The sequence below is a fragment of the Peromyscus californicus genome, unplaced genomic scaffold (assembly GCF_007827085.1).
Source record: "Peromyscus californicus insignis strain IS unplaced genomic scaffold, ASM782708v3 Scaffold_15__1_contigs__length_86483966, whole genome shotgun sequence".
NCBI lineage: Eukaryota > Metazoa > Chordata > Mammalia > Rodentia > Cricetidae > Peromyscus > Peromyscus californicus.
Window position 1 is genome coordinate 63815203 of NW_026294447.1, and position 15627 is coordinate 63830829.

Consider the following 15627-nt stretch of genomic DNA (forward strand, 5'->3'; position numbering starts at 1 on the left):
CTAATGGACACTCAGAACGATTATTTCTGTGTAAGTCTCCAGTCTAATCTTCTCTGTCATCTTAGTCCCAGGGCAGCTTCCTGATCCTCCAGGGTTCCTGACACACTCAGGATGTGGTTGCAACACTGTGTGTCTTGCACAGTAATAGACCGCAGAGTCCTCAGATGTCAGGCTGCTGAGCTCCATGTAGGCTGTGCTGGAGGATGTGTCTGCAGTCAGTTTGGCCTTGCCCTGGAACTTCTGATTGTACTTAGTTTCACCATCTTCAGGATCAATCCTTCCAATCCACTCCAGGCCCTGTCCAGGCCTCTGCATCACCCAGTGCATATAGTAGCCAGTGAAGCTATAGCCTGAAGCCTTGCAGGACAACTTCACTGAGGACCCAGGTTTCCTCAGCTCTGGACCAGACTGCTGCAGCTGGACCTGGGAGTGGACACCTATGGGGAGAAAAGCAGAGTGTATGTCACTTTCACCTGAGTCTATGGACCCTCATTCAGTCTGGAATGTGGGAGCTCCTTACCTATAGTTGCTGCCACCAGGAAGAAGATAATCCAGCTCCATCCCATGGTGAGGACCTTGTGTGCTCAGTGGTTGTGGAAAGGACACTGATCTTATGTTGTTGTTGGGTATGGACATCCCTATATTTACCACCATAGATTCACATGATTTGCATATTCATGAGGCAGTGTACTTCTTATAGAAAGACCTGCTGTAGCTGGTAAAGAGATATCTAGACAACCTGGATCAGGCTTTAGGATGCAGAAGTCCAAGTTCTAATCTAGTCTGAGGACATATATCCCATACTAATTCCCTGAGCCTTGTGGGTGTAACATTACTTTGTGGATGCAACATTAAGGCCTATGTGCTCAATTCACAAATAGACTTCAGCCCGAGGCAGCTCGTCCTTTAGATCACAAAATTGATTTACAGGCGGTGGTTGGGATGAGGATATTGTGAATGTGAATTTTCTAAACTCCTAAATTATGAGAATTTGAAAGCTTCTTTCATATACATGCAATAGTCCATGCTTTTCCCCCAGGTTGCATTCTAAAAAACTTATCCAAATAAGCAAAAGTGAAAATGTCTCAAAAATACATTCACACAAATGTTATTGCAGCACTCTCTACAATAAATAAATTATAGAAACAAACAAACAACATGTCTTTTGAGCAAATGATTGCATCAAGAAAACATATATATGTGATAAAACAGAATTTATTCATCAGTATACTATGAAGAACTTACATTATTTTTAGGAAAACGGATGAAATTGTTGAAAACTTTATTAAGTAAATTAAGATCATCTCAGAAAAACAGATATTGTATAAATATTTCATTTGTAGTTTTTAGATATTGCACAGTTAGATATAATTATGTTTGCAACATATGTAATGATGCAGAAATGAAACTGTCTAATAGAATAAAAGTGGCAAATTGGAATGGTAGGAGCAAGAAAAGACAGGTTGAGTTCATGGAGGAAATAGAGTGTACATTATACATCTGTGTAAAAATTCTAAAACATATGTAAAATTAATTTTTTATTTTTAAATAATATTTTTGCTTATTTCTTGAAATTTTCATTCAGAAATGCAATATTATATGCTCATATCCTTCCTTACTATCTATCTCTGGCTCCCCTTGGGACCCCCTAAAATAATATTTTCATCTCTTTTGTTTTACTAATGAATAACTCACTAATTCTAATTAGTGCTATCCATATGCATAGAGTGGTTGTCATCCAATAGCTCTTAGGTAACCTTCAAGTGGACTCACTCCAAACAAAAGTGATTATAAATTCCTCAGCAATCTTCCAATTCCAATAGCTCCTCCTCTTGGCCTTGGCCCTCCCCAACTGGTCTTGTAATCTTTTAAAAAATAAATTTACACTATGTTTAGTGTAGGATTGGACTAGAGCACCCCTGTGCCAGTCTGGATGTGATACCTAGAGGACACCTCATGAAATTCAGTTCTCTTCTAAGATTGAGTCTCAGAAATCTAACTAATATCATCAGATTTGCCATCAGGCATCTTTATCTGCTCACCATTTCACAGACTCTTGTAATGTAATTTGACTGGCTTGATTTTGAGCAGGTCTTGTGCTGGTAAATATAGGTGCTGAGAGTTCATTTGTGCAATGAGAATAGAGAATATGTCAATCTCTGGAGATAGAATTTCGTGTCTTTCAACCCCATTCTTTGGATCTTACATTATTTCTTTTCTCTGATTTGTGACAGTCCTTGAGCTTTTAGTTGATATAGATGACACATCTGTGACTGAGAACCCAGGCACTCTTTCTCAGCATTTTGATCAGTTATAAATGTTTGCATTAGTCATTACACACAAAGCGAAGTTTCTATTATCAAGGCCAAGAGCAGCAGGATTTTTAGAATATACACATAAGTATTTATAAAGCATTCTGATAACTGATTGGTAGCAATACAATTAGAGTCAATAAAGACCTATGAATAATGCAGCCATGGTGTTTTGAACATACTTACCTAGGATGAAGTCTTTCGTATGGAGTAGGACCCTCATCCAAGTAGAAAGCAATGGGTCACTACATGACAGTCAGCACTAGTGGATACATCTTACCTGGAGGCTGATATTATAGACTGCAAGGTCTGGCACTTCATAAGCTCACTGGTGTCTTTTCTCTCCCTGAAAACTTCATAGCATGTTTCTGAACTAGAAAACCTAGCCAACAGGAAGAATTTCCTGTTCAGTTCCATGTTGTTTTCTCTATGTCCTGCATGAAAATCCTTAGCTAATAATGGACTGCAGATTAAAACAACTTCAATGTTACATTTTTACCTCATTTAAAATAACCATAATCCAGGAAACAAATGACAGCAAATGCAGACATGGATAAGGAGAAAGGCTAATCCTGAATCATTGTTGATGGGATTGTAAACTAGTGTAGTGACTTTGGAAATCAGTTTAGAGATTTCACCAAAACATAAGAACTAGAAGTGTGATATCTCCATGCTATATCCCTCCCAAACACATACCAAAAGGACTCTGTGTCTTATTACAGAGACACCTGCATATCCATGTTTATTGCTGCTCTATTCACAACAGCTGAGAAAACAGAATCAACCTAGATTTCCAACAACTGACAAATAGATAATGAAAATGTGGGACACATAGACAATGGAATATTATTCAGTAGCAAAACATAAAATATGGAATCTACAGGTAAGTGGATGAAATTGGAAAAAAAATATACTGAATGAGGTCACTTAAACACAGAAAAACAAACGCTGCATGTTTTATCTTATATGTGGTTCCAAGATTTGAATGTTTTGTCTTCTGTGTTTAATTTGTAAAAGCAAAGAGACTAGAAAAGTTCCATTGGGCTGTAAAGTATTAGGAGATTGGATATAGTAAAATATAAATAAAATTAAAATGTGGGGATCTCCTGGAGACACAAAGTTTAAAACATAAAATGGTGTTGGGAAATGCAGAAATGATGGTTTGGGATAGGATTAAAAAGTTTACAATTATAAGAAAGCAATATTGAAATCTATAATCTTGCACTGTAAGTAAAAATATAATTATAGAGAACATCGAATGCCTGTGGCATGACAAAAATGGATGGTATGGATACTGAAAGCATAACAAAGCAATGTATGGAATGGAAAGACAAAGAAATTGCAAATTTTGTCTATAATAAAGTCTGGAAATAAATTAATGCTTTATAGATGGCGAGTTTTACATTTGGGGTATGCTTTGTGTTGATGGCTTAATTTTGTGCTCAGATTATGGTGTTGTTTAATGGTCTGCTGTTACAGTATTTTTATCAAAAATAATTAATAAAAGCATATCCAAAACTGAAAGTGTCAAAATAAAACTTGTAGGTTAGCTATTGGTGTTGTCTCAGTAGTCTGGTTCTGATCATGCTTTGTGGATTTGTGAGATACATGCTTGTAGAAAGCTGGGTAGAAAGCACATGGATGAGCTCTGTATTTTATTCTAATTTATGAATACTTGAACAAAGGTACCTGTATGGGTGAACAGTGCTACTCCCCAAAGACACAAGTTATTGCTCATCTCACTGCTGGGCACATCATAAATTCCTATGAGTTAATGGTCACAGAGGCCCCAAACATGCTGAAAATAATATGTAGTGTTGCCATTGTCTTTGGTTATACAAAATAATTCCATAGTTTTGCCTTGTTTCAGGAAAGAATTTACAAACTGAATAGGTTGTAAGAGTCAGAGGGGTAGATGACTCCAGGGAAACAGTGTCTTCCAGACACAACAGAATTGATAATTCACATATGAACTCACAGAGTCTGTGACATCATGTACAGGGCCTGCACAGGTTCAAGCCTTGGTAATAATGGTCTTTTGCTATATATCATGGTTTATGATCTTGTAATTATATGTTTGTTTTTCCTTTTCCTTTGTGTGTGTTTCCTGTGACTAAAAAAAAAAAATTTCCTATTTGTTTGCTTTCCATAGTGAGAAAGAAAGGGAGTGGAGTTGAGTGGGTGGGGAGGTGGGAAAGATCAGGAAGGAGTAATGTGAGGGGAAACTGAGATCAGATATATAATATGAAAAACATGTTTTTAAAAAACAAAATCAATAAATAAAACAGAATAAAATAAACAAGAAATTATAAATCTCTGAAACATTTAACCAAGAATTTTTACTGTTTGGCCATGGTGACCGCACATATCAACTACAGCTAACAGACTGTAAAAAAAGGAGTTCACAGAGGCTAGAGTCCTCTGCACCCCTTAGCTCTTCTCTTTCCTGGGGATTATTGGCTCCATGGTTCCCACTGCTGTTCCTGAGCTCCCCTGTAGGTAGATTTGTCTCTGTCTACATTATCCCTACTTCAGTGTTTACAGAACTCAGCTGCAGGGATAAATGACTCTTGTTTTCCAGGAGCTACTGACTGGATGGATCCGAGATGGATCTGAAGTTATGTCTGTATTATTATTAATGACCCTTTCAAAGCCAGGATCTTCCCTGTGACAGGAGGATCCAGCCCCAGCAGTAATCACTGATATTGCTATGACAGCAGGAGAGGAAAGGGCCATTTAAAACTTCATCAGGCTACTTCTAGGCAAAGCAGGAGAATAGACTCCTCTCCTATCACTGGGAACTCCAGAGACTTCCACCCCCCACCCATATTTCTCTGGGCCTGAGTCCTAAATATACTTAATGAATAGAGGTAAGTGATTTGTGACACACTTTATTATCTAGTGGCAATAAAGATCCAGTGTCACTCTCAGTGAATTCATATGTTGATTCTATTTAACAAAGAACATCTGCAGTGTTTTAACATGAAGACCTCACGTATAAACAACACCATGGACTCTGAAGGTAATTATGTCAAAAATGAAATCCACAGAGGCTGTTGGAACACCCTCATGAACAAAATTTCCTTTTCTGCTTTTGCTGTCCTTTACTTTTTTTTCCAACTTTGTAAACCAGTGCATTTTATTGGGGTTATTACAGGAATATGGGTAAGGGGTCACTTACAGGAGCAGAAATGACTCAAATACGGCTGCATCACCCAAACCCACCACACATGATAGAGCAAAATTGAAGCCAGCCTGAAACCCAGTCTCAGAGAAGCAAAAAACCATCTGTGCATACACTGTTAATTACATGAGCCATTTCAATCTTTACAACGGAGCCAAAATGTAATTTAAATTACAAAATAAAAATATTTGCATTGGGCTCAGCGACCGAGTGCTTACCTACCACTCCTGAGTCCAACCCTCTGTTGTACAACAGTTTCCTCTGAGACTAAAATATTCCATCCAGCAGGGAAGCGCCTAAAGCAGGAAGGTAAACAACTCAAATGTATCCAGGAAGGCCCCAAAACTGACCAGATTCACTAGGTTCCTCCCTGCCAGAGAAAACAATAAAAGCTGAGAGTTCCTTGAGGGGCAAAACCAAGCTGGAAAGAAGAGGCTGAGACCAGACCAGCTGACTGAAAGAAACAGAACCCAGAAAAGCTGCCCTTTACTTGTAAGGGTTGGTGAGTCTACACTGCCCCCTGCTGGTCATCAGAACCTCCTTATGTAAATATGCCCATAGTCCAACACCCTGTCCTCTCAGTATAAGCTTGATCCATTACAAACTTGAATATCCTCAATTTGAGAAAGTTTAACTTATTAATCTTCTACCTGGTGATATTGACAAGACTTTTCAATGATGGATGATGAGTTATGTCTCAATTGATCCCAATGTCTCCATAAACCTGAGACTTTTATCTAGATGTTACTGGATCTAGCTATAGGAGTAACCACTAATCTGGTAAGTAACCATAGACAGTAGAAGTGATCAACATTGACTTCTAGTACTCTCCTACACCATTTCACAATCCCTGTAGCTGCACCACTGACAGAATATGCACATCACTGGGGAAAATGTGAAACCACAATCTGCTACTTATAGATCAGTTCACATTTTCAGAAAATATTTTCACAGTTGAGAAGGAACCAGAATTTAAAACAATTTGGGCTGTATGTAATTCCATATATTTACCAATTCAGCTTTTGTATCATACACATTGTGTATTTACATGTAAAGTCTTAACATGGACAGGTTGTTCCCTTTGTCATGCATCTTTGCTGATGGAAGATGCTGGCTGTGTACTCAGACAGCTCTCTTCTCCCTCTGAATATAATTTCCCCAAGCCCAGTATTCTTATTTCAGGGCAACAAAAGATTTTCAGAGAGTTTGATGTATTTGCTATAAACATCATAAATAGTAGCTGTGAAGTAACTTAACAGGCCTTAAGCTCAGAGAGCATGGAAGTCTTTTGTATCAGCTTCTACTGACGTTCTCTCACTGTGTCTCTCACCATAATATAAGCATATCTTCAGCACTCAGAGATAAGGTGAAGAGAACAGGTTCTTGGACATGATGCTAAATGGTAAATGCTAATGGTAAACATTTTTGAGAATTAAGCTAAATATTGTACTCCCATTCCAATGTGTTCATTTGACCTTTTTCCCAGTAGATGATAGAACCTCCCTAAGTGTCCACTAAGTACTATTGCTGTTTAAAATACGAACACAGCACAAAAAGAAACACTGCCTGTGAGTGTACCTGGGCTTAATTCTGCCACTGTACCTGAATCAGGGGTTAGGTGCACATGGTTAAGAATGATCAGACCCTATCAGTCATCTGCAGACAAAGCCAACCCCCCAAGCTCAAAGTGACAACAGAAATACTCACATTTGGGTGCTGTCATCAGCCAAATAGGAGGAAGTAACCATCACATTTTCTACAAAAGATTATAGGCATCCCAGAGGACACAACCTACCAGAGCAGAGACTTGGTTTCTACTGTCCAAGAGGAATTATTTCCTGTGGAGCTGGGGAAAATAATCTATGAAGATTTTTTAATCTTACCGATTGACAGGAACAGAAGTCAGGATGCTTTGGCCTGCCCTTTCCTGACCCAGATGCTCATTTCTTCTTTCAGACTCATGCAGCAGTCCACACTGCAGTGGAGTATTAGCTAACTTTCTGCTGTAATTTATAAACATGGCCAAAAGTGACTAACAGAATACAGAGTTGACTCTGACTTAGGTGTCATCTCTGAGTCACTTCCAAAGAGGGCCACCCAAGCTGAGTCACTTTAAAGTGAAAGGGGGTGTTCATTCCACACAGTTGGTGGAGCAAAATACCAGAGTCAGTCTTCCAAAAGCTGTGGAGTATTCTCAGGCAGATGACTTAGCAGTGGCAGAAAGAGGGAAGAGCCAGACCACACTACAAGACATAAAGGCAGAGATGGATAATTGATGCAGTTTCGGTGATGGATTTGCTGTGAACTGTCCCCATTGTGCACAGCTTCCCTTTGCCTCAAGTCTCTCTGCAAACTCAGTGAATGTGGTTCATAGTACAAGCAGCAGCACTCTAAAGCTATCCTCCATTGTCTCCTCCAAAGACTCCAGGTGTGGGCAGCATGGTCTTCACAGCAAGGCATGGCCATTGTAATCTTCAGTAGAAGCCTCTGTAATCACCCATATTCCTGAAAATCCTACACTACTTGGCCTATTTACATTCCCTCACGGAGGCAGAACTTTAAGAGGATCGACAGACCATCACCTGAGTCTGCCGACACTGCCTTCCCACAACAGACATCAATAAGCAGCAAGAAATTCAGCCACAGTTGCTGAATACAGATGTTTCCAAAATTTGTTGAGGTTTGAAGATTATCTAAAATGGCTCCATCTTTTCAGCTTCCATGAGGTCATCATCCACTGTACAGTTGAAATTTTAGTGATGTAGAAGTTTAAAGGGTAATTCCCCTGAAGTGTCTCCTCAGCCTTGGTTTTATAGGAAGCCTAATGACATATTAGCTATCAATGATGCAATTGTGTGTTATCATTTATTTGTTCCTGTGCCCTGAGTTAAATATATGTGCCTGCATATCTTCCAAGAAAAAGCCACACTCCTGTCACCATTCTTAAATATTGAGGCTCACAATAACTTGCACATGAAATGCAGCCAAGTTCTTTCCAAACGACGTGAGAATAGCACTTTGTTCCACTCTCTGATGGCATGTTTCCTTAAGTTTAAGCTAGTATCATGGCTCCCTTTTCTCTAACTACACTCTTACTGGCATTCTTTCTGTGACCACACCACTAATTTCTGCAAAGTCTCCAGTCTTCACTTTTTCTCAGCCCCTGATCCCTCTCCAGAGTCAGCCACAAATTATACAGGAATTTTCAGTGCTATTGTGTCAAAATCTTCCATTCTCTGGCAATTCACAAATACAAATCTGATGGTGACCTCCTCATATCATAGCAGAAATTCAAGTCTTTGACTACCCTCTTAGCCTTCCTTGGTCCTGAAAACTGATGCCCCATTTTCAGCTAGACGTAGTTACAGAGGAGAATATGTCGTCATTTGGCCCCCACCCTTAACAGGCATAAATGCTAAGTTGAATGGAAACTCCCTCACACAGGGCACAAATGGCTACCTATAATGCCCTCTGGAATACAAGGAATATTGGCCCAGATTTTACACCTGGTAGATCCATTAACAAAAATAGTTCTACAATATAAGGTATTTGGCCTGGATTTATGCAAAACCAAAGAAGTATTATATGGATTTAAGAAAAATTATTATTTCAATACAGATCATTCAGGAATATAATCTGGCTGTACTCAAAGAAACATTAGAAATGGGGACCTGAAATAATTGACTGATGTTCTGTCCATTTCCAAGCTTCAACTAGATAGTAACTGATGTCAGCCATCACAGTGCCTTTGGTCCTCTTGCTTCTGCTAATGACTGTTGGCTCTTGTATCATTCATGCCTTACCTAGATGACAAGTCCTATCTGGATGCCATCAATTTGATGGTTATAGATCCCTTCATTCTTAAAGAGTCTTCTCCTTTCAGCATCCTAGTTCATATGATTGCTCAAATGTATCACCATTAATAAGGAGGCTGAAGACAGTTGAGACTTTTTCACTAAACTTATTCAGACAGAGCAGGCCAAGTGTTGGTGCCGGGAGTAATCAGGTCTGGGATAGCAGGCTTAGTAGAGCTGAAAACTGCTACACTTGTTACTAGTTATCAAACTGAGTCAATAGGTTGATCAGAATCGATCAGAGCTGTAAACACCTGTTGGTCATCTGACTTCCTCCATGGACTCCCTGACAGAGCTTTTACTGCAGAACAGAAGGGAACATGACTTCCTCGTCATGCAACAGGAGACTCTACATAGCTCTTGGAAAACAATATTGTCTTTATGCTAATCATTTGGAAATAGTCAGAAAATGTTTAAGTCTAGTTAAAGAATTAAGGACAAAAAATAGTAACGTTCAAACAGTCAAAACTGGTATGTGTCATTATTGGTTAACTGCCCTACCTAACACTTTGCTGGGCCTCATTTTACTTATTTTACTGACCTTCATTTGTGGACCATGTCTTCTGAATGCAAATATAAAATGTGTAAATCAGTGACTCAATACTGTTAAACTAATGGTCCTGAGGAGCCACTATAAACACTTGGGACCTATTCCTATTGGAGATGATTTTCTCTAATGATTTAGAGATCCCCCTAACAGGAGTGGGAAATGTTAAAGGACAACTGACTCCATTTTTTTTTCAGTTAAACAATGTCAGCTTTTAATCAAGTTCTTAGCTAGAAGTCAACTTTTTGCCTAGTTCTTCCTCAATAATCTTCTGAATTACACGTTGTAAATTGTTTTCCTAGTTCTGAGAGTTGACTGACCATAAAATCTTTTGCAGTATGTTAATTGTCTGGCCATAAACCCAAACATTTCCTAATGTGACAAATCATTGAGGTCTAATATTTATTTATTAAGCAGATTCAATGGGGATACAGACTCACAAATACAGGACAAGGTAGATGCCACCACTGATCACTTTGCTGAATCCAGCCGTTCTGCCCAGAGGAGATGGGAACCAACTGCAAGCTGCTCCATGCCACCTGACCTGGTCCTCACCACCTGAGTGAGAGAGTGTATGCCCCCTCCTCAGTTTTAACCAGTTATATACTCAGAGAAAACCACACCCATCAGGCCAGACACACCAAAAGTCATTGGCTGAATGGAATGAACTCACACAACAATGTACCTTTCCCATGATCATAAAAATAACCGGAAAATTCCACTTTTAATCACTTGCTTGTGTAGTATAGAGAGACTACTCTGTCTTGACTTTGGGTTGTTTTCATTCTCCCACAATGCGAGACTGAAAATATGGCCTGGCCATTAATAAACTTTAGTCTTGCAATATCTCAGTGTTTAGCTCCTGACTTCAACCAAAAAAATCACTCCTCACTTATAGAATAATGAAGGGAAACTCATTTTAATAATAGCACATACCTAGTTCTGGCTAATGCACAAAGGAATTCCAGGCTCTTAGACAGGAATATTTACCACCTTATATAGACCTGAAGCTTATACAATCCATACATAAAGCCATCCTTGAATCTCTCTCAAGTCCCAGGTTATACTTGGAACAATTTAAACAGAGACAGCAAGTCTGGCTACCTGGGAATATTGGAGATTTACACAGCAGAGATATGGCCAGAATCATTATTTAAGTACACCTGTAATATTCCTTTCCAATAATTGTTACCTAGTGTTGTGTTGCCCACCTGGAATTATACTGAAAAGAATTTAATGGTGGTGTCATCCACCCTGGTCTCTAGAACCACACTATAGAGGGATATTCTTTAATTAAGGAAAGAGTGCAATAGTTGTTTATAAATCAAAGTCACATCCTTTTGTTATGCAAATGGAGCCTAATTGGAGGTCAGTCATGGTTTAAAAAAACATTTACAGAGGTAGTTTTCAAACAACTACAAACTTGGGTTATGCTACAAACTTTGCTAATAAGCTAGTCAATGTATTACTTATTGCACCGTCATGTCAGTGTTTCTTTAGCTAAATTCTACTTTATGTAACTTAGTATTTCCTATGTAAGTTTGCTATTGAATCACTCATATCATCAAATTTATTACTTTAAGTTTCTCCTGCAACACTGCTGGGTGCTCAAAGTCATATATTGTCAAAGCATTGATGTCTTAGTTGGGGAATCTATTGCTGCTAAGAGACAGCATGGCCATGGCAACTCTTACAAAGAAAACAGTTAACTGTGGTGACTTGCTTCCAGTTCAGAGGTTCAGTCCACTATTGTCATGGTGGGGAACCTAGTGGCATGTAAGTAGACATGGTTCAGGCTACATCTGCATAGAAAGCAACAGGAAGTGGACTGGGCAGTATATTGAGCTTACATGAGACCTCAAAGCTCTCCTCCAGAGTGACATACTTTCTTCAACAACTATTCCAACAAGAGCACACCTCATAATAGTGTCACTCTCTTTGGGGGCCATTTTATTTTAAACCAACACATTCCACTCCCCAACCCCCAAAGGCCAATAAGCATATCATAATGCAAAAATGTGTTCAGTCCAACTTCAAAATCCACGTAGTCTATCATAGTCTCAACAATGTTGAATAATCCAAAGTTCAAAGTCTCTTGTGAGATTCATGCAATCTCTTATCTGTAATTTCCAATAAAATCAAAATAAAAAATACAGATCATATACTTCCAACATATAATAGTGTGGGATATTCATTTCCATTCAAAAATGTAAGGAATGGAGCATAGTGAGGAAATCCTGTACCAAAGCAAGATTAATAACCCATTGGGTAAACTCTAAACTCTGCGTCTCCATGTTTGATGTCAAAGCACTCTTCAGATCTCCAACTCTTTTCAGCTCTCTTGACTGCAACATACTTCTTTCTCTTGGGCTGTTTCCACTCACTGTTAGCAATTTTCCTCAGAAAGCAGTATCCTACATTTCTCACACCTCCAACATCTGGGGGTCTCCACAGCAATCCAGGCTTCAACTTCACAGCTTCCCACAGTGTCTGACACAGGTCTGGCCTTAGCAGCTTTCCTTAGTCTCTGAGAAAGGTTTCATAATACCTTTCTTCTGTCCTTGACTCTAAAGTCAGAACCAGGTAACAAATAGTGCCAAGTTCTGATGCTTGCTAGGGCTAGAACATGACTGTTTGTTCAATCAAACACACACACACACACACACACACATACACACACAAATACATACACATATACACACACACACACACAACCAAAACCCATGAAAACACAAAATCAGAAACCCTAATAGATAAGAAAGAGACAAATAAGGTTCAAAAAAATCCTCAATAAAGCATTATGAGACAAAACATCTCCAGTAATATCAATGAGTTTGTTCTGAACTGGCAATTTACTGCTGGGCGTGGGGCCTGCACTTAGTGTGGTTTGTATACTCACTGTGAGTTTATTGGAAGTAATTATTTTTTCCTTGGTTAGCAGCATTTAGAGATAGCTTTGTATTAGGGATTTGGGCTTTTGTTCCCTCCTCTTCTCTGAAGTAGGCCTCATATAGCTTGCACCTGTGAAGGCCTTTTCATTCTATCACAGTCTCTGTGAGTTCATATATGTCTTCTGTTGTGTGTGCAAAGCACTCTTTTGTTGATGTTTTCCATCCCCACTTACTTTCACAATTTTCTGACACCTCTTCTGCATAGATCCCGGAGCCCTGAGGGGAAGGATTTGATGAAAACATCTCATTTAGGATTGAGGGTTCTAAGCTCTCTTACTCTCTACATTGTCTGTATATGTATATTGTCTGTATATTTATTTCTGTTTTCTCTGATGATAGCTGAGCTAGACACTGGTCTGTGGATATAGCAGAATGTACTTAGGACTCATTTTTACTGCTAATCACCTTTAGCAGAACAATAGATTTTGGTTTTCCTGTAGGTCCATGGCCTATGTGTGGTGATATATCGTGTACGCCAATATATTGTATACTATAGTGTTGGAGCCAGCCGACGAGTCCACTGTGGTAGCTGAGTAGGGCATGAGGCTGAGGAAAAAGCAGAGACAGAAGAATAGATTGAGACAGAAATTCAGTGCCTTGTTGCTTCTGATTGTGTTAACAACATCTGTTCAATCTATAGAAACCCAGTCTCTGGATAGAGTGAAGAGTGTTCATGCTTTTAATATAGAATTGCTTTTATATTGTCAATCTTTTACTATGACTCAAAAGTGTGAGTCTATTGCCTTTTGCACAATGTGGATTTCAATACATATTACAAACAGTGGAAATGCTAACATATTTAAAACTTTTTTCTCTTTTTATGAACTTAAAAAAAACTGTAAGCTTGAATTTGTTAACTTGGACCCATCTCTAGCAGGCCAAAGGCACTCCAGATAAATACTGTCAATCAACAACATGTTTCCCATCTTCCTGTTTTCCTTATTCCTGAGGGTGGGATCTCTTCCTCCTCTCCCCTAGACTTGGACCTCCCCTTCGTCAAACCAGGACCATGGATGTAAAAGTTTCAAATGTTCTCCCAGATAAAAATTTCCACTAAACTCTTTAACTTTACCTTTTCTCCCTGTTCTATGTACTGTCAGGGGCCATGTGAGAGGAATAGCAAGGAGCTTTGGAACTCATGGAAAATGGCTCAGCAGTTAGCATAATCAGACTGAGTTTACCTTGGAGAGATAGAGTTCCAAAAACTGGGATCTCTGAGGACCTCTTGCTGTTATTAATCATAGTTCTGCTTATTGCCCTTGGGGACACTAAGTCTCTCACAATCTACAAGTGGTATAAAAACTCTAAGGGGGTTTCTAACTCCTCCTGAGGCAGTGTCACTGGTACTTACAATAATTGTGATTGGCTTTTCCAAGCATTATTCTGCTGGAGCAGAATAATGATTCAGGCACTACCCTTAGAAATAATTTAGAGGTGTGGATGGTTAGATCATGATGTTTTTATGAATGGCTTTGATGTAGAAAATCTTGTAAGACAATTTAAAGTTTAGAAAGGCATACTTTAAACAGTTGAGCAAGGGACTCATTGAGGTCAAGGAACAATCACAAAGATAGGCTGGTGATTACTAGCTGATGTGCCTTTCTTGCTAGAACAGGTTAGTGATGAAAGGTGATGATGAATTCCTTATGCCTGTTTTTGCCCTTTGTGGGAGCCCACAGAGGTTTCCTAGTGAAATCTGAGCTTGCTTTACCCAGAAGGACTCCATAAGAGAATGATTGCACCACAGACCTGGGTACCAGGTGATTGGAAGGGTCTTCTGCACTTGATGGTATCTAGCAAGGGGGGGCTCCTTTCCTCACTCATTGGAATTGTTATAAAAAGCTCTTTTGAATAAAGTTCTGTACTGGTAGATAAGGATCCAGGCCCTCCCGAGGTTATCCTGTGCTTCTATCTTTCTCTCTCCCCTCTATATTTCTATCTAAATCTCTTGTCCCTCACTCCTCAAAAGTATCCTGGGGTAAAAGGTGGGGGTAGGCCCTCCACAAATGGCACCCAAACAGGGACCAGGTACTTGGCAAAAGGAAAGAGGGGGCATCATGGTTACAAGGAGGCCTGCTGGTAAGGAACTGAAAAATAAAAATGACAATATTTAATTCTCAGGAGTGAAAGTAAAGTAGCTGAAAGATGCCCAAGTGAGGTTGCAGCATGTATCTCTTTCTAAGTTTCTCTTTTTAATTTTCTCTCTCAAATCTCTACTAAAATTAGGTTTAAAAATGATAGTAGAAGTAAGTCACAGCGATGTAGGCTTAGGTATATTAAGATAGAGTAAGTTTTATGTGTAAGGATATTGTATAGGCTTAGATATATAAGGATAGAATAAGTTTTAAGCAATTGGCCCCACCAGATTTCAAATTAACTGCCGACTGTTCCAGCCACTAGACAGCTCTAGGTGTACCCTCAAAATCTGCATCCCAGAAAGCTTCAAGGTAGCCAGCACCAGGGGGTCCAGCCTTACAAACTGCTCCAAATGCTGTCTGCAAGCCCCTGACCCAGAAGGTGCTCTAGAGCCTGGTCAGCAAGGAAAACAGTCTGCTCTTCCCAGACTGGGCCAGCATTCCAGCTTCCGTGGGCCCCACTCAACAATGACATTCCAGTGACATCATGAAATAGTCATTGATAAGATTACATGTCATCACCATCGTTTATTTATAATATTATCAACAAAGAGGCTGGAGTGTTAGATTTCAAACTGGGAAAAATTGCAGAGGTTTCTATTTAACATATCAAAGCAGACACCAGCTGCCAGGTTCTCCCTGCA

General features: G+C 39.3%; 1 gene segment (V, D, J or C); it reads right to left on the minus strand.

Annotated features, from left to right (window-relative positions):
- On the minus strand, nucleotides 1-572 carry LOC128110399 (Ig heavy chain V region 186-1-like). The segment is given in 2 exon segments: nucleotides 1-437; nucleotides 521-572. Coding segments are annotated over 2 exon segments (483 nt in total).
- Nucleotides 573-15627: the final 15055 nt, after the last annotated feature.